The sequence below is a fragment of the Melospiza georgiana genome, chromosome 2 (assembly GCF_028018845.1).
Source record: "Melospiza georgiana isolate bMelGeo1 chromosome 2, bMelGeo1.pri, whole genome shotgun sequence".
Classification (NCBI taxonomy): domain Eukaryota; kingdom Metazoa; phylum Chordata; class Aves; order Passeriformes; family Passerellidae; genus Melospiza; species Melospiza georgiana.
In genome coordinates this window covers 54,506,561-54,524,667 of record NC_080431.1, presented here as the reverse complement: position 1 = coordinate 54,524,667, position 18,107 = coordinate 54,506,561, and the positions used below count along the sequence as shown (strand labels likewise).

The 18,107-nt window shown below is 41.7% G+C and overlaps 1 protein-coding gene across 1 annotated transcript in view; it reads right to left on the bottom strand.

Annotated features, from left to right (window-relative positions):
- SETDB2 (SET domain bifurcated histone lysine methyltransferase 2) overlaps nucleotides 1–17,639 on the bottom strand; it is a 51,882-nt gene extending 34,243 nt beyond the window's left edge. The window contains exons 1-14 of the mRNA XM_058045506.1: nucleotides 17,381–17,639; nucleotides 16,368–16,427; nucleotides 13,968–14,090; nucleotides 12,481–12,546; nucleotides 11,808–11,910; nucleotides 10,229–10,798; nucleotides 8,630–8,749; nucleotides 7,471–7,640; nucleotides 6,508–6,730; nucleotides 5,536–5,620; nucleotides 4,477–4,570; nucleotides 3,479–3,807; nucleotides 2,677–2,765; nucleotides 529–632 (exon numbers count right to left, since the gene is read on the bottom strand). Coding sequence (XP_057901489.1) covers nucleotides 529–632; nucleotides 2,677–2,765; nucleotides 3,479–3,807; nucleotides 4,477–4,570; nucleotides 5,536–5,620; nucleotides 6,508–6,730; nucleotides 7,471–7,640; nucleotides 8,630–8,749; nucleotides 10,229–10,798; nucleotides 11,808–11,910; nucleotides 12,481–12,546; nucleotides 13,968–14,090; nucleotides 16,368–16,427; nucleotides 17,381–17,396 — 2,152 coding nt within the window. The 5' untranslated portion in view covers nucleotides 17,397–17,639. The remainder of the gene's footprint in view (nucleotides 1–528; nucleotides 633–2,676; nucleotides 2,766–3,478; nucleotides 3,808–4,476; nucleotides 4,571–5,535; nucleotides 5,621–6,507; nucleotides 6,731–7,470; nucleotides 7,641–8,629; nucleotides 8,750–10,228; nucleotides 10,799–11,807; nucleotides 11,911–12,480; nucleotides 12,547–13,967; nucleotides 14,091–16,367; nucleotides 16,428–17,380) is intronic.
- Between the last annotated feature and the right edge of the window lie 468 nt (nucleotides 17,640–18,107).

Genomic DNA, 18,107 nt, shown 5'->3' with positions numbered 1-18,107 from the left:
CTGCAGAACTGTTCTGTTTACTTCTGTCTCTGTTCAGGACAATCTGTCCCACCGGATGCAACAGACTTAGGTGTATTTGAACAATTCCTAGTGCCCAGTCAGGCAGTCTTGCATTCATAATGAATCTCAGAAACCTGAGTTTTGCTAACTCAGCACTGTGGAGAGGCACAGAAAACACCAAGGAACTGTTGCTCTCATCAGTCATGTCTCTGCTGCAGATGGCATGGAGCAGGAATTCTTCCAGTGCACTGTGAACTTTGCTTGTGGAGGGAGCAGGGAGGAGGAAGACCAATTACCCAGGAAAGGCTCGATGCCTGCTCTTAGGACAAACAGTTCTATTTCTGTAAACTACAAAAGTGACATTTGAATGTAAATTTAAAAAATCATCAGGTGAAAGGCATTTTAGTTGAATGCAATTAGCACCACAGACTCGAGGGCTGTTTGCTGAGTAGTCATCCCTTCCAGCATATAAATTCCCAGGTATGAGATGTGTTGACAGTAGGAAAGCTTTTGCCTATAAGGTTTTTTTCCTGCACTTCTGAACTCCACAGTGACAGGAAATTTCTGTCTCTGGCATGCTTCCAGCTTCATAACCATAATCCCAGGTGAGTTCAGTTCCCGCTTTCACATGTCTAAGGAATAAAACAGTTAGTTTGCTTGAACTAAGTGAAACAGTACTGTGCTAACAATTGGTCACCAACAACACAAATGCAAACCCCAAAATTGTAGGGGGCAGGGAGCATCACACAGGCAGCTTGGGATGGGAAGGAAACAAGGCAGACAAGGAGTTGCTGGCACACTCATGCTCCTTTGGCTATGGAAATTACAAGTAGGGTTGGAGTCTATTTCTACAGAATGTGCTCTAACCTAGAGGGAAATTCTGGGAGACAAAAATCAAACAAAAAAAGCCACTACAAAGCCAAAGCCAACCAAACAAAAAACCAAAACCAAAACAACAACAAAACAAAAACCACCAAAAGAAAAACCCAAAACCCCTTAAAACAAAACAAAACAAACAAGAAAAAGGAAATTCACATAAATAATACATCTAAATGAATAACATAGTTTTCAGTTTTTTTATTTTTCCTATGTACAGTGCATCACTGAAGTTTGAAGAGATCTTTAGCTATATTGCTGAAGACTGTCATCTTTGGTCTGGCAGGCTACCTTTTAATGCAATTGCACTATGTGCACCAAGCTCAAACTCAGAATTAAACACGTGCTCCTCATGAATTAGCTGCTCTGGTAGTAAAATAGAAGAAATGTCTAGGGCAGGAAATTCATTGTCCAAAATGAATGCCAAACTAAATACCTGAGATTATGATGCTGAGGAACAACTGATGGAAAATGTAAGAAAATATGAATATTGTGATGAAGAGGGTAATTCTCTGATGTTTCTCACTGGATATGGTATAGGGGACATCCAGTGAATTCCTAGGCAGCTGACTGAGAACAAACAATAATGACTTTTCATACAGCACTGGGATAACTGCAGCCTGGGACTTGCTGACTTGAGATGGTCTAGAGGCCAGACATGTAAAACAAATAAAAAGGCCAGGCAAGTAAAACAAATAAAACTTGCCCAGGTGATTGGGCAAGTCCATGGAAGGCGCACAATTAAGCTCAATGATCCAGATGAAGTCCTTAATTTAGAAAAGTTGTAAAAGGGTGATGTCCAGAAAATGGAAGAGCCAGCAAGGGGAACTCTCCTTCAACAATCTTCTTCCCTAAGTGTCTTTGCTGTCACTATTATCTCTCTCCAGTGGCCTCAGTCCTCACTACACTTCTTTACCAAGTGCCTGAGCAAGAAAGACTCTAGCTAAAACAAAATCCTGTTTTGGATGTATTTCAAAACATTGTCCTCACAGTTCCTCCCAGTGCAATCCACAGCATCTGTCATATGGAGCAGAGCTGCAAGGCTCCACAGAAGATCAATGTTCTGTGGATTTGGTTTGTTGGCACAAATTCTCCCCTCTCTGTTCTGTTCTCACCTAGTTCTACTGCTGACATGCACGTCAGCCAACTTCATTTATACAATTCATCTTTCCTCTCCTGCTGCCATACTGTGTCTTGCTGGCACCAGCTCTCTGTACCTCTCTTTCAGTTAGACACCAAGGAAATATCTGCATCTCTTACTTTCAGAACACATTTTCACCTCTGTGTATCCTATTGTCATATCCCCAGGACATGCTGGGCTACACAAAGTCCTGCTTGTCTTCACAGCTCTGAGGAAAAGGACTGAAGCCTTTTTGGCACACGAAGTGTCTCAACCTTAATATCCTGTGGGGTTCAATCCTGCCCTATGTGAGGCAGATCTGGTGGCCATTCCTTGAGACACAACAGTAGGATGAGTGGATCTTGGCCTTCTGAATGACCATGCTGAGTAAAACCTATTCTTGCACTGAAGAAGATTATCACTGAAGTGGACACATCAAAATTAACCTTCTCTACTTTACATTTCAGTGCAAAACTGAAGCAAAACTCATTAATGATAACCAATGACTATTTCTTCTGCCTTTAGTGCACAATAAGAAGTCACCTCTAAGACAGTTCAATGCTTTTATGATCTAAGCATCTGCCCCACCCCTCAGTATAATTATACTCCAATAAGTGAGCAGTGTTTTTTTTTTCCTCCTAGTGCCTTAAATGAACAACATTAAACTTTCAGAAATTCACCTGTTTGTGAAGAATGCAACCCATGGAAAACTTCTGTTGTGAGTTTCTACAAACACACTTTGTGCAAAGAGATTTGGGCAGCAGCTGTGCTGTAAAACAGAAAATCTGAATTAGTAACAGCCCAACACCACATCCTTGGCTGAAAAATGACATTAGATATCACTTTGTATCAGATATCTTTCACCAGTAAAGGCAGTTTCTTCCTTCCCTTCTTGAGCCCACATGGAAAGTTTATCACTCAATGCCATTGCCAGGGCAGCAGTGCTAGGGAGCAAGCAATGGATTGCATGATTGTGTTGGCTAAGTACAGGATGTGAAAGGTCAGGTACAGCTAAGGTACAGCTGTACTCAGGTACAGGTAAGAACATGTGTATGCTCATGAGAACAGAAGGAAGGCTTCTGCAAGATGCACTACTAATATTAACACCATATTACCTCTGCAAAGAAGAACAGTTTAAACATATGCAAGAGTTTTGCTGTAAGACATATTCATGCCAGTGAAGAGAAATAAATTATTTGTGTAAGGAAGGCATGTTCATGCCAATGAAGAAATAAATTATTTGCATCATACCTGCAAGATGAGTCTATGAAGTATTTGTCTTAGCTGAGGGTACTTGGCAATTGAACAGCCAGTGTGACCCAACCTATTGTCCTGTCACCTGTGATGGCAGGGAGCACCACATGTGCCTCTCTTGCCACCACCCATACTGTTTATGTGCAAAAACTTTCTAGTCTAAGCTTAAATAAGTAAATGATGTATTTGCAGAGGCAACGAAAAGAACCCATGCAATTTAGTACTTACATTTAGAAAACGACCCACATTTCCTTCTTTTGTGGCATCCAGTACATAAATATTTTCTTCATTACTGTTCTTGGGAAACATCCCATCATCCTCAGACTCCTCACAAAGTGCATCTTGTTTTGGCTGCCTGCTATTTTCTCTGCAGTCAGCTTTTAGGGGTGCATTGCTGGATGACCTCACAACACAGGTGTCATCCAGCACACTGGGCTTGCCACACTCAACACCCTGCAGTGACAGACTCTTCCTTTCACATCCTGCAGTCTCTACACCAGCAGAGTCAGTCTGTCCAATGTCCATCAGATGCTCTTCCTTCTGCTGCCGGGTGCATTCTGTCAATGGACATGTATGTTATTTCTCAACAGCAGTTTAATGCCAAAGCCTTTCCCTTGTTTGGCCCCAAACTCTCACCCACCCACTTTCCCCAGATCCTCCAGAATCTAGGCAGCTTACTTGCTATCTACAAGTCTAGAACACAATTTTTTCATGTCTCTCATCAATCCTCCCAACAAATGACTGTTTCCTGCTGTGATGCCTAAAGCACTTGCTCAAGGTGCCTCTGAGTGACCTAGTGATCCACTCTTCTCAAATCCCATTCCAGACTGACTTTTCCCACATAGCATTTTTTATCATTCTCCACCTTAATTCCCAAGAGAATCACAAACTGTAATTAAGACAAGCAAAATGGATGTGCAAATAGCATCAGTTTCATACTGCCTCTCCAGCTTGACATCCCCTCACCCCAGTGTTATATCCTGTTCAATTTTTGTTGGCTGGAACAGGTACTGGGTGTGACACAGCAAGATCTGCAAGGCTGACTTTCCCACAACTGCACAGTATTTGAGAAGCTGCTGTCTGGACAGTCCAACTTGTCTCAACATCTATGGACAGCATTGCTCTACTCTAAGAAGTGGCCTGCCCACACTGTCTACATTAAAGTCTATCCCCAGATGGGACACAACTGTACAAAGCATGCAGTACATAGAGCTCTGCAAACCTACTTTCTTTTCCTTTCTTTGTTCCACTGGTTAGTTTTGTTTTGCTTGGTTGATGAATCTGAGAACTATCATCTTCATCTGAGCTGGTACTGTGCACCTGTGTATCAAATGAAAAGGCTGTGAGGTGCTGCATGCAACTCTGGGCCAAAAGTGCATAGCAAGTGGCTTTTAGAATTTCAAGGCTGAAGTTTCAAAGCTATTGTAATGCATAGCTGTGGCTGAATTTGGGAAGTTAATACATTGGCTGCAATGCAACATTTATCTTGATTTCAACTTCTCCTTCATAATAACCAGGAAAGAGTCTCCCAGTAATTAAGACATGTAAGTAAGTGCTAAAGTCCCAATTATTTCACCAGAATTTTAAGTTGCTTAGCCAAATGCCAAACATGCTTTTTACACAGTTTCAATGAAATGACAAGATGTGGCAGAATTTCTCCTCTCCCATCAAAAAAAGGCAATTAGTTATGGGACCCCTAAAAAAGACAGCAGTGCAAAATGTTTGCATGAAAATTTCACGTGCATTTCTTAAGGGCAATAAATCCAGTAAAACCTACAGCATAAGCTTACACCAATTTTCCTCCTCTGTACATGTTTGCAGGCAACACTTCACACTCATAAAAGGTCAGGAGTCACATTCAGGTCAGTTCTCCCAACTCTGTTACTGTATGAGAAAACTGCATAGACATCCTGGAATTCCCTTCTCTCCCTGCTGAGCCATTCTTTGGGGAGACATGACACAAATATTATCACTCTGACCCCCTAACCCTGTACACAAGGGGTGCAGGGGGAGAATGATTACTTCAGGCTCTTGAGGAATGTAAGCAAAGGGGGGAGAAGGGAAGACCATGACAGTAGATAGTGCTGGTCTGGGGGAACATGCTGAAGGATTGGTAATGGAGAGAGGACGGGATGCAGCTTCCAGCATGACAGCCTAGCTCACAGTGTGACCCAATCTCATGAAGAAAGGTCATTAGAACTATACAAACATACAAGATGAAAATGTCAAAGTTAACATACATATTCAACACAGTGAAAAATTAATCTGTTAAAGCCACTTATTACCATTTCTGGCTGGTGATTGCAAAAAATAAGTGTTCTAGTTCCAGGCCTTCTCACTGCTGCATTACTTGAGTTCTTCTGATGAACCCTGCACAGAAAGGTCAGAAGGAAATTATAAAAGACAAACAGACCCATAAGTAACTCTCACAAGACACATTTCTCTAACAATCTCTAGTTCCAGTCTCTTCTCTAGAAGGAACTACAGCAGAGCCTGTGGTCTGGCCTCACTCCATGTTCTGTGAGTATTTTGTTTCTAAGAATTGAGAACCTAGGTTAGGTTCTTTATTGCATTTGTAAGAAAGCAGTTGCTCAAACTTTTTTGAGAGATCAGCAGCTGCTGTTAAATTTTTTTCCAGCTGTCATGCTGAGAACCAAATTGTCTGCTGCTTTACTATTATTATATCAGATTATCTCAAAATAGAACACCTACAGAGTTTTGTCTTTTCCTGTTACTACTTTCAACAATTTTGACAGTACAGCTTTCAACTAGGAAAACATATTCACTGCAAAAGTGAGGTGCTGTCAGACTCTTAACAGGAGAGGTTAAGGTTTCTGGCAGGAAAGGTTATGTTACAAATAACAAAAGGTTTAGAGACTGGGAGCAAAGGGCAGAATAGCTGGTGGCTGATGTATTATCAAACCCTTCAGTGTCATCAAGTATCTTTAAACAATTTATTTCAAGTATACTTTATTAATTCTTTCAAATTAGCATTCCCATTAATGCCCTGAACAGATCAAGTATACCCAAGAGATGAACTGAATTTCTAGAAAATGCCAAGTGGTACACATAAGTAAAATTAATACAGAGAGAAAACTCTGTCCCACCAGAAGAAATAATTGGGAATTTAAAAAGAAGTTCAGAAAGAAAAAAAAACACCACCCTCATATGACGACATACTCTAAGTGATACAACAGAATTCCTAGATTAGCAGAATATTAGTTTTGTTATGCTTAAGCTTATTTTCATAAACTTACAGAGTTGATTTATTTTCATTATCCACAGTCTGAGACAAAGAATCCTGATTCTCAAGAATGTCATTTTTGTCAGTCTGCACTAGTTCAATCACTGAGTCTGAACGACCAAGGTCAATTTTTCTTTTTTTGGAAGAAAAGTCATGGCCTCTATCATTCACTGCACTTTTCTCCTTCAGCTCTTGCTCACTATCTCCCAAAACTTCAGCTCTGCTCATTAATCTGCCTGAAAGAAAAAGAAAAGTTTTCTTGCTTTTTTAAAAATGCTTGTTTGCTGAGTCACACTCACTAGCACAGGTCACACTTACATTAACAAATAGAAGAGCATTACTTGGGAAAGCAAAATATGAATGCTGTCTGCAATTCTATAATGTCAATAGAGGCTGGAGTACAAACTGAATTAGAGAAGGACATGTAGTAATAAGACAAAGGACAATGGCTTTAAACTACTGGAGAGCACATCTAGATTAAATATTAGTAAGAACTTCTTCACTGTGACGGTGGGAGGCACTGGCACAAGTTGCCCAGAGAAGCTGTGAGAGCCCCATCTCTGGAAGTGCTCAAGGTCACTCTGGGTGGGGTCCTGAGCCACCTGGTCTAGTGAAAAGTGTCCCTGCCCATGGCAGGAATGCAACTAGGTGTCTTTTAAGGTCCCTTCCAACCCAAACAATTCTACAATTTTAAGAATTTTACTGAAGGAAAATTAACCGTGGTGTAGGATGCACAGATTTATGAGGGAAAAACCCAGCAATCTGAGACAGCTTTTGCTCCATTTGTTTGTCTGTCACCATCTCATAGCAGAGCTTTTCCAAGTTCTTATTCATATTGATCATATTGCAAGTTAAGATTACATTGACACACTTCTCTTCCAACCCTGTATTTCCCTGATCTCAAAAAAAATCCAGGGCACACACCGTGGGAGAGGAAGAATTATGCTACATGTCTTCACAGGTCCCCTCCTGCTACCTGAGTAAGTACAAACAAATGTCCCCTTGTCGATGTCATCCAGGCAGCGGACACCCCAGCCCTTCTTCTCCGTGTTGAACACTTGCAGCCTGACTTGAATGCCATGCTGCACAACTCTGTTCTGACACATCAGCTTGTCACACCTGCACAGCACACTACACTCATAAATCCTGGCAAGGGAAGAAAAACAAAGCACAACATAAATGGATGCATTAGCATAACAAAGTTCCTGTTATTAATTCCCTTTCTAAGCATCAACAAGGCAGTGGACTGAAATATACAGACTCTGGCTAAAACTTGTTGTGCAGCAATGCTCTGAAGCTTGTGATTTTATTGACTGCTGGTTCATTAATTTTAAGAGCCTGTCTGCCAGATTTTGGCATAAGTATACTTAAGATTACATACATTTTGGCATAAGAAAAACAAATGCCATATTTTTGTTTTATAGGAGTAAAGCACACAGAAACTGAAATCCCTAAGAAGCACCTAATTCTATACTGGAACTGATTTTAGCAAGAACACATATGCCTGGACTTCACTGTAGCTGTCCATTTCCAAAAGGACTCATAATTGTGGGGATTTTTGCATCTGTTTCTGGGTTCTCTGACAACTTTAATTCTGCATGTCAGCCAAAAACTAACATCACATAGAGGACTGAAAGGGGCTCCTCAAGCCTGTAGATTTAAGCCTTTGGCTATTGCAGAAAGCTGTCTTGCATAATACCTCTCCTAGAGACCTGAAGTAACTAGCTTCTTCTCCAGGCCACCTATTAATCCACAGGAGCTGAATAAGAGAAAGGGCAAACATTTGAATCATTGGATGGCTTTTGGACATTCTTGGAAGAGCCACCCATAACAAAGTCTGGCAAAAGCAGCTGGCTGCTACATCTTTAGGATTCTGGTCACTCTTCACACTTCTCCTGGACCTTGACCTAAGCTGTGAAAACTGTAGGATCTGCAATACAAAAGTTTTTTTTCCCTCTTATTCAAGTCACATTAATTATTTTTTAGCATCCTGATCTGTCACTAAAATTGTGACAAAAATGGAAGGTTTCAGTAATCCAAAACCTCCAGATATTTTAATCCTGTGGCACTTAGACTGAACTATTCACTGCTGTTTTATTTGTGTGCTCTTATTTTACTCCTGTGGTCTTTCTTACCCACTAGGAACAGGTCCCTCCAGTCTCTTGTAACGGTACCCATGGGATCTTTTACTACTTGGAGACAGAGAAATTTTACTACAGCCTCTTGCTGTTAGCTGTAGGCATGCACATTTGGACCTAAAAATAAGAGTAAAACATCTCAGAATGGATTTGAAGCAGAATAAATCAATCATAAATCTAGGTAATTTGAAATGCAATTGACTATACACACACACACATACATTTCTGTATATACACCTGTATTCCCCCTCCCTGCTCCATTTACTCCACAAGGCTGTTTCAGGCACCTTTTCCCTGAGTCTCTTGGCTGGTTACCTGTGCTTTAAAATAACCATGTTCTCTTCACCCCAACTCCATTCTTCTGCCAAGCTCCTTAAATGGCACATTTAAACAGCTGAAGTACAAAAGAAACTTATTATAGGCAGGACACTGTCAAATGGATCAAATGAATAAAAATCATCTCTTCTGGCACAGCATCCCAGCCTGTTTGCCACTACTTGGTTATCTTGCTCCCTCCTTAGCCCCCAAGAAGTGAAGAATTTTACACTGTGGAAAATTCAAGCAACAGTGCTTGTCTTCACCATTGTATGTCGTGACAACTTCAAAGAGTCACAGTGATTGTGCAAATCCTAAACTCCAAAACTGCACATCAAAAGCAACTCAATTCTTGTGAGACTTTATGCAAAAAGGTGGCACACTGTGTGCTTGCTGTTTCTCACCACTCAGCTGAAACTAAATTACAAAATCTGGCAGACGTTACACCAGGCTGTGATTTCCAGCTTTTGTTGGGTCATGAGCAACTGTGTTGCACAGCAGCATGCGCAACTGCCCTAGCTGTCAATAATACAGAATGGATGCAACACCAAATAATGCCTGCAGAGAGAGACCACACAAACATCCTTCAAGAAAGTAGACAAAAATACCACCAAACTTGCATATGGTAACTGTGGCAGCTTTCCACAGTGTCTGTAGCTCAGTTACTGGGATTTAGAAAAAGATGACAATGAGCAAGAGTATTGGAACTGCTCAGACCACAAATGTATCATGTAACCACTGAGTTTTGTAGTTTCTGTTTAGACAAGGGGAAGAATGACATGTAGATGTTGGAAACAGGGATGTTTCTTCATCTGCCCTCAGTAAACCACTAAGGTCCGAATGATCTGATCCCTCAAGGCTGTCTCACCCCATCTACAGGATGTCCAATAACAGTAGGAACTGCAGCAGAAATTGTCAGGCAGGATCCTTCCCTGCCTGCCTGCCTCTGCTGGCACAAGACTCCCGTCCCTACTCTTTTTCCAAAGCCAAGATATCTTCTTGTCAGTTCCACCTGGAGAAGAAGCACTGCCAGTTTGGAAGAAAGGAAAAGGAACACAATAATCCACCTGTTGATCGCTTCCTTCCCTACAACAGAGGGTGGACCAGTGGGAGCACCTAAGCTCTGGAGAAGAGAAAGACACAATGGTGTCACTCAACACAAAACATGGCACAAGACATTCCAGCAGTGCTGGTTCTGTTCGGTACTGTGCCTTCACACCCCACTACTCTGCTATTGAGGCATCGTGTGTCACTGGCCCAAGATGAGATGTTTCTACCCACCTATCGATGCAGCCATCTGTGCAGTCACAGGAATCAACAAACAGGCTGGAGAGATTGTTGAGATAATATCCACGCGGCCACGAGGACTTCCGATACTTGAAATAAGGCAGCCTTGCGTGGTCGAGGCTGTTACAGAAGGAGATGGGCACAGACTCGGCTCCGTCGCTAATGTCGAACTCAAACACCAGGGGCTCGGGATTCATGGTGTTCCTGCCCAACAGCACATAGGTGTTGAAGGAGAAGTGATCAACAAACAAGAAATTGCACTCTGTTTCAAACAAGTAGTTCCGCACATCTCGAAAGCTTCTCAGACTGCGCCCACAAGGAGCTTTGTAATTCACATCCAGCGGCTTCGAAAGGCAGTCTGCTTTCGCATGGCGTCTTTGGAAGTCAAACAGGATGGGGATCTTCAGAGGATTTTCACCCTTGTAGGAACCCACTGCTCTGCTGGCAAGACATGCACTAGAGCACTTGTGGTTCTGATACTGAACTTTTAAAGGTAAACCTTGAATTTTGCTTGGTGCTTCTTTACTCCCTGAGCAGGTTTTTTCCATGTCCTCTTTTTCGCTACTTGAAGTAAAAGAGTTAAAAAAAAAGAAGGAAGAGCAACATCTTAGATAACCAGTGTTGTGTTCAGTTTTTTAGCAGTTCAATATTTTTAGCCCCATTGCTAGAAGGCCCAAGGTTTCTCATGGTATAATTGTCCTAACAATATAAAGACATATCCAGTTGCATTAAAAAAAAGCTTCTTCCCAGAACTTACACGCTAAAACACAGCAAGGAAATTTTAAAAAAAGGAACAATGTTGTCACTGTCATATTTTCTGGAAAAATCCCTTCACCACGATTTCTTCTCCTGGGAAGCTGAGAAGCCTCAGAGAAAAATGAAAACAATAATTATCTGATTGCTTCTCCAGTGTCTTGCTGCTTTGGAATGTGGTTTGGAGATTGTTTATCCAACATGTGAATTGTTTTTACTTAATGACCAATCACGATCCAGCCATGTCGGGACTCTGGAGAGTCACAGGTTTTTCATTAGTGTCTTGCTAAGCCTTCTGTAAGTATTCTTCCTCTATTCTTTAGTATAGTTTTAGTTTAGTATTCTTTAATATAATATAGTAACATAAAGTAATAAATTATTCTTCTAAGAACATGGAGTCAGATTCATAATTTCCTTCCTGCCATGGGGACCCCAGAAAATACCACACAATGAATTTGCCCCCATCTTTCAAATCAGTACCTGAGGCTAAAGACTAAACACAGAGAGACTAAGTTACACACCTGACAATCTGCACACTAAGGAAAGCCTGAGAAGTGATGCTCAAGTCCTAACCCTGATAACACTCATGAACCTTTATTCACAACCATGCCCTATTCTGCAATGTTCTCATGTGGGAAATTAAACAAGTCTATCCAAAACCTCAGGTTTTCCACATAGGTCAAGTTAAAAACATTTTCACTTTGAAAACTCAAAGGATTCAAATTTGGTTTAAAACATTGACTTTAGAAACACAAATTTTAGAGCTCTCTCAACTGGAGTAGAGAATATGTAAATTAAGGAACTGAAAGAAGGCACTGACCTGTCAGAAGCTTCTACAATGTCTGCAGCATTGTCATCTGGAAGAAGAGGCTGCAGTTTGGGTTTGGTTTCCTGTGCATCATCTCCATTCAATTCGTCACTTACTGAAAAAAATTGAATGTGAGCAAAATCTTCATCAAGCCAGATTTCAATTTATCATTGAATTTACTTTAGTTACTAAAGAGATAATTAACAAAACACATTACAAACAAGGCATTGGTATGAACTACAGCTAACAAAAAGCTTGTTAGCAAGTGTCCCACTGAAAAACCTTCCATGTGGTCTTCAAAGTGACCAGAAAGAACATGCACATGAAACACATTTACATTTACAGATCTCCCTTCGTTGTCAGAGATAAAAGGATGCCAAGCTATTACAGCCAGTGGAGCCATGCACAGGACAACTGCTCACAGACAGCTGGGGTTCATAAGGGCTTACTAGTTCAAATTCTCTTCCTGTGGTACAAGTATTATACACACAAACCACAAAAATACAAACCCAGGTGAGAGTTCACAGTTCAGTGGGGAAATTAATAATTAGACTTTCTTAATTGTAATGCTAATGGCCTTCTCAGATCTATTTTATTGATTTCAAAAAGGGACTTGAGCTTCTAGTGAGTAAAACAAGACAAATTAAATCCACACACCAGACAAACACAATGGAAATGCACATACCATTTGGCAAGGTTAAGAGATCACCTAGATTAGCTTCATTCACCAGTGCCCAAGCCTGCCAGCACTCTATGCAAAAAAAACCAAACCAAAACAGATACTAAGTTGGATTCAAGTAAAGACAACAGGCAAAACAAGTGTTAAATCCTCCACAGACACTTGTTTCTCCTCACTTGCTCACCTATAGCATCTCAAGACTGATACTACTAGAAATGTGCTGCACCACAGACCTGAGCAGACACATCTAGGAATTACAAAATTGTTACAGCTCACAGCACTGTGAATTGTTGTGAATTGGCACTCAATATCCATGAGCTTTTGGAAAGCTGCTGGAATGTCTCCCAACACATAAACTGGTGGCTGCAACATATACAAAGACAATTTAGTGTAAGCTTCTACCTTGGTAATCAGACTGATCATCTTCAGGCTAGGAAGTGCTGGAACTTGGCAGACTAAATTAATACTACTTCTAAATTGGTGGAAATGGCCTTCAGACAGAAGAATACAAGACACCCTTTCTGTCTCAACCTGTCACCCCACGCAATAAATATTACAAGCTGGCCGACAACTCTCAGCAAAATCCACCTTAATATTCTAGCTTGAAACCTTTACAGAACAAAGCACTGAAAAACTCAAACTGAACTTCATCACAGATTCATTGCATCATCGGGAGATTCAAGTTCAACTTTTATCTCTGCACTGCTTTGATATTTTGCTGTAACAGTCAAGATGTGGGAGCTCAAGAACATAAAAATTGCACTTCCAGTTTAGAGGAAGTGCTAGATATATAATGCAGAGTGTGTGCCTATATTAGTTTTAAAGCATCTTACACCACTGCACATTTTCTTGCACAAAAAAACCCCATTAAGAGCCATAGATTACATTTAGATAGGTGACTTAACAAAAAGAAGCAATTTTACTCAATTAAATAAACCAGTTAAAAGAAATCTGTGTACTGCTCCAATCTTATCAGATTTATGATTTTAGTGTATTTTGATGTAGACAGAGGAAGCTTATTTCCTTGAAAATCAGGAACAATCTGAAATGGATTAGTGTCACATTTTTCTACTATTGTTTCATGTTATAATGGAGTCTCTGACAAAAAATAATACTGAGGTGATTATTATCCTACCCCAAAACCACTCAATTCACTGACAACAGCCTGAAAGGCTAAAACTTCTGATGATAAATGAAACACAAAGCACTGCAGCTATTTCATTACTTCTCAAAAATGAATATTTCAGTTCCACGTGCTTAAGAGCTATTCATTGTTCAAAAAGTATACAGGCAAAACAGGAAAATAGCCAATTGTACCTGAAATTACTTTTATTTTTTAAAAAAGAAAAGACATTTTTAAAGTTCTTAAAACCACCAACAGCTAAGTTATTAAAATTCAGGGATATATGGATTATGGCAGGTATCACGTGGACTACACAATGCAGGCCACAGCTACTCTGCAGTCCAGTTTAACCACCACAAGGATTTCAAACCTTGGTTTGTTGCAGTTCCATTCTTGATCTTTTCCTTCAGCAAGGACAGCACATTTTGCAGCTGCTCAAATATGACATCCACTCTTCTACCTCCCAATAGTGTCCAAAATGTCTTCACATCACCTGAAATGCAAATTACCATTTACAGTTCCTGAGAAATCTAAAACCATGCAAACTCCTAGTGGATTATTCAAAGGCTCCCAGTCATTTGATTTGGAGTCACTTCTGAAAAAACAATCAGTACAGCAGGATTCATTAAACCTCCAGAAGTCTCTTCCTAAACCTAATAAAGAAAGTGAAACAAGTCAAGTGATGAACTGGAGTGGCTTCCAATGGTGCACAATGCTCTTTCAAGCAACTTTTAAAGCAGATCACAAAAGGAGCAGTGGAAGCTTTTCTTCAAAGGCCAGCAAATGAGTCCCACTAAAAATGAATCTCTGAAATTCACAAAAGTGACACAGGAGAATATTTTCAACTGAATGAACCGAATATTTTACTTGACAAAAGACACTGGGATTTCTTTTTATAGCTGTAACCTCTCTTAGCTGCATAGGCTGACTATCCTGTCCCATTGTTAGTTTTGATATGTTTTGTCAGGGAAAAAACTTTCAAAGTATTTTCTGATAAAAGCAGTTTGATGAATGTTGTTCAACAAGCAGTATCAGTTGAAATAACTAACACACCCCATATATCATGCCTCCTTCCTCTATGAGAAATATTTATAAACATTTTGTTTAAAGAAATGTTTTTAAGCTACTGGTTTAGAACCTCTTCCCTTTCAAAGTTATGCACCTTTGAGGTGCTAAGCCCAGTCATGAAGGGTCTTGTAAAAATTTTAGCTGTGCATCTTTGTCAAGGACTTGAAAAGGAAATATGTTTCAGTGTGTCAAAAGATGATGGCAGAAGAAAGAACCAGCTCTTTCTCAGTTAATTTTGCTCTTCTTCAATGACCAAGCACAAAAGCATAAGCTAATCTGTTTTCCTACTCAATTTCTAGAGGTGGAGTCACCACTGTCACCACACTAGGTTTTACATTCCACTTTCAGAAAGCAAATCTCTGTTGGTGCTGGGATAACACCTTCCCAGCAGTCAAGAAATACTGCATTCCTTTCAGGCTCATAAATAATATTCCTTCGTTTTTGACTTAGTAGAGAATGACTTCTGTCACCCAGGGTACCTGAAGCCCAGTGATGCTATGGCAGTGTGGTTACTCTCAAAAGCACCATGACAGCAGTGAAAGAAGTAACAAACTTTTGTCACAACAATCCCTGCTGCTCATGTCACCAGCAGCTAAAGGCATAATACTTAATATCAACAGGCAATAATAAAAGTACTTTTCTCTTGTGAAATAAATTGATTTGGCACTAACTTTCAACAAAATTTAATGATCTCTTATATTAACAGAAAATTTTTAAACATGTGGAAAGCCTAAAGTCCAACTACAGAAAAAGTCACAACAATTTTTGGAAACCTACACTACTGTCCAAGGGACACCACCTGCCCTGTGCCATTCCCACCCTTTTGCTGTTCATGACAGTATCACAAATTTAATATAACAAAAAGTATATTAAATATTTGTGTTTAAAATAAAAATTTAAAAACACATTCAATTAAAAATATGCATTTTGAACTTCTAGTAATAAGTTTCTCCACTGCAGATTACAACTGCTGTCCTTATTCATTACATCTTTTCAGCTATTTCCATACATTGACTAAATCTGGATAGCACTGTGGATGGATTCATTCAGAGGATGGGTGACAGAACAGTTTCTTGTTTCTGGGTCCTCAGCTATAATAATGTGTAGGCTATAGGGAAATAAAACACTCATCTTGGAAATGCTTCCCCAGTTCTCATGCTGGAGTGCTCCAAAACTCCAGCAGCAAAAGCTTTGTTTTCCACAGAGAAGCAAAGATTGCATTTTTGTTCATAGAATAACTTTCATTTCAAAAAAGACAGATGTCCACACCATTAATCTCTCCAGTGCTAATGCTGCTATCACCAACCACAGCCAGAAGGACAGGGAATGAGCAGACACCAGATACATCTACCTTGCCAGCATTGAGAAGCATCTCTCCAGCTGATGGATCAGGATGTGTACTGGCGTCTGGCTCCAGGGATTTTCTTTTCCCTTTATAGAATCCTTGTGACCACATATCTCTTTTTTCCCAGTATTGTGCAGGGGAATGATGCTAGAGCAAGCAACAAGCAGCCAACATCAGGGCTACTTACTCCAGCCACCAGATAAACAACCTGGGTGCATGTTTCCTGTAGTGCTGCTTACAAACCTCTTACACCATAAAAGGCAAAACTATTGTCTTCCAGTAGTAATTTTCATATCAGAAGCAGTGCCAAATATGCATTACTTTCCTCTTTCCCTCCATAAATCTGAATTATATTACCTTCAGTGCTCTCCTCCCTGGGACTGGTAAGGTTCTCCTCTTCAAAGAGGTCACACAGCACTGCAAGAGGTGCAGAATGGACAAGTGAGTAAGAGATCAGGTGAGAAATTAAAAATAATTGTACCTACTCAGCTTTTCAAAATTTATACTAGTAAATACTGCAGTGGGCATCAGTGGAGGAGCACTGTGCGAGAATATGTTGTGTTGAAATAGTCACTCCCCTTTTAAACAGTCATCCCATGCCTTGTCAAGCTCTAGCTGAGGAACACTCAAACAAGCAGTGTGAGGAAATTTTTTTACTTAGGTGATTTCTTACTGTCCTTCAAGCACGAAGTTGTCACAAGATGACCCAAACTTTCCAGCACATTCAAATGAGCCTACACAACTCCCCTGCCCATTAACTCATAGGGGTTTTTCTTCCCTAAATTGATGTGCTCAGTACAGCAGTACTATAGCTAAATCAATTTATTTAGGGAAAAAAAGGAAAGTTGTTTTTAGGCGAATAAATTACTGAATCTGTTTCTTGCCAAATGCAAGACACCCTTCACTGCAAGAATACTAAGTAAGACAGCACTCTTCAACCACATTGAAGATTCCAAACTTTTATCTCCATGAATCAAGGAATCAATTAGGTTGGAAAAGACCTCTGAGATCATCCAGCCCAACCCATGACCGAGCTGCAGGATGCCAACAGGACCATGGCACTGAGCGCCACATCCAGCCTTCCCTTAAACACCTGCAGGGACAGCGGCTCCACCACCTCCGCGGGCAGCCCATAATGACACAGACAGGGTAAAACATGCCTTATTGACGTTCGCTCCTTCATCTTTTCTATGCTGTAACTGAAAAAAGAAATCAACCCCAAACCTTGCCATTCATTCCGGTTACTTCATTGAGTTGAACGGGAAAATAGGTCAAGACAGTTGACTCCTAAAAATGTTTCGTACAATACTAATGGCTGCCCAAAACACGCATACATATATATTTCTCTATATAACTTTTAAAAAGCTTACTGCTTTTCTCTTCCATCCTCCGGGGCTCTGCTCGGAGAGCTCCCCCGCTGCTGTGGCGGCGCCGAGCCGGGCTCAGGTCGGGGTCTCGCTGCGCTCCGCCACGGCCGCAGGGCCCGCGCCGAGGGCCGGTGGGCAGGGGCCGGGGTGCCGCTCGGGCTGGGAGGCCGGCATGGGGCGTGCCTGCGGCCAGGGCTCGGGCCCCAGGTCACTCCCGCACCCCTCGGGACCTCGGCCAGGCCCACGCCGGCTTCTGCTTCTGCTTCTTCTTCTGCTGCTGCTGCTTCCCTTCTCCTCCTCCTTCTCCTCCTCGTCCAACGCTGCACCCGCGCTGCCGACCGCCAGGGGGGGCAACCCCGCCGGGGAGTGCGAGAGCCTGGATGTGGGCGGCCCCACATGAGGCGGGGCCTCGCGCGCGAGAAGCCCTTCCCTCTCTTCCCATTGGTTGCGGCGGCAGGAGGGGCGGCGGCAGCGACCAATGGAGAAGCAGGGAGGGCGGGGAGGGGGCGGGGCCGAGCGACGGCGGAGCGGCGGTGCAGGCGGGGCGGGGGCACGGCCGAGGGACTGGAGGTGCGTCCGCCATGTTGGAGGGGCGGGCCGGGGGGCGGGCTGCCTGCGGGGCTGTGGGGGCGCCGGCGCCATCTTGGGGCCGGGAGGAGAGCGGGGCTTCGGGCTGGTGTCCGGCTGCCCTCGGCTCATTAATGTTTCGTAAATTAAAGCTTTCGGTACG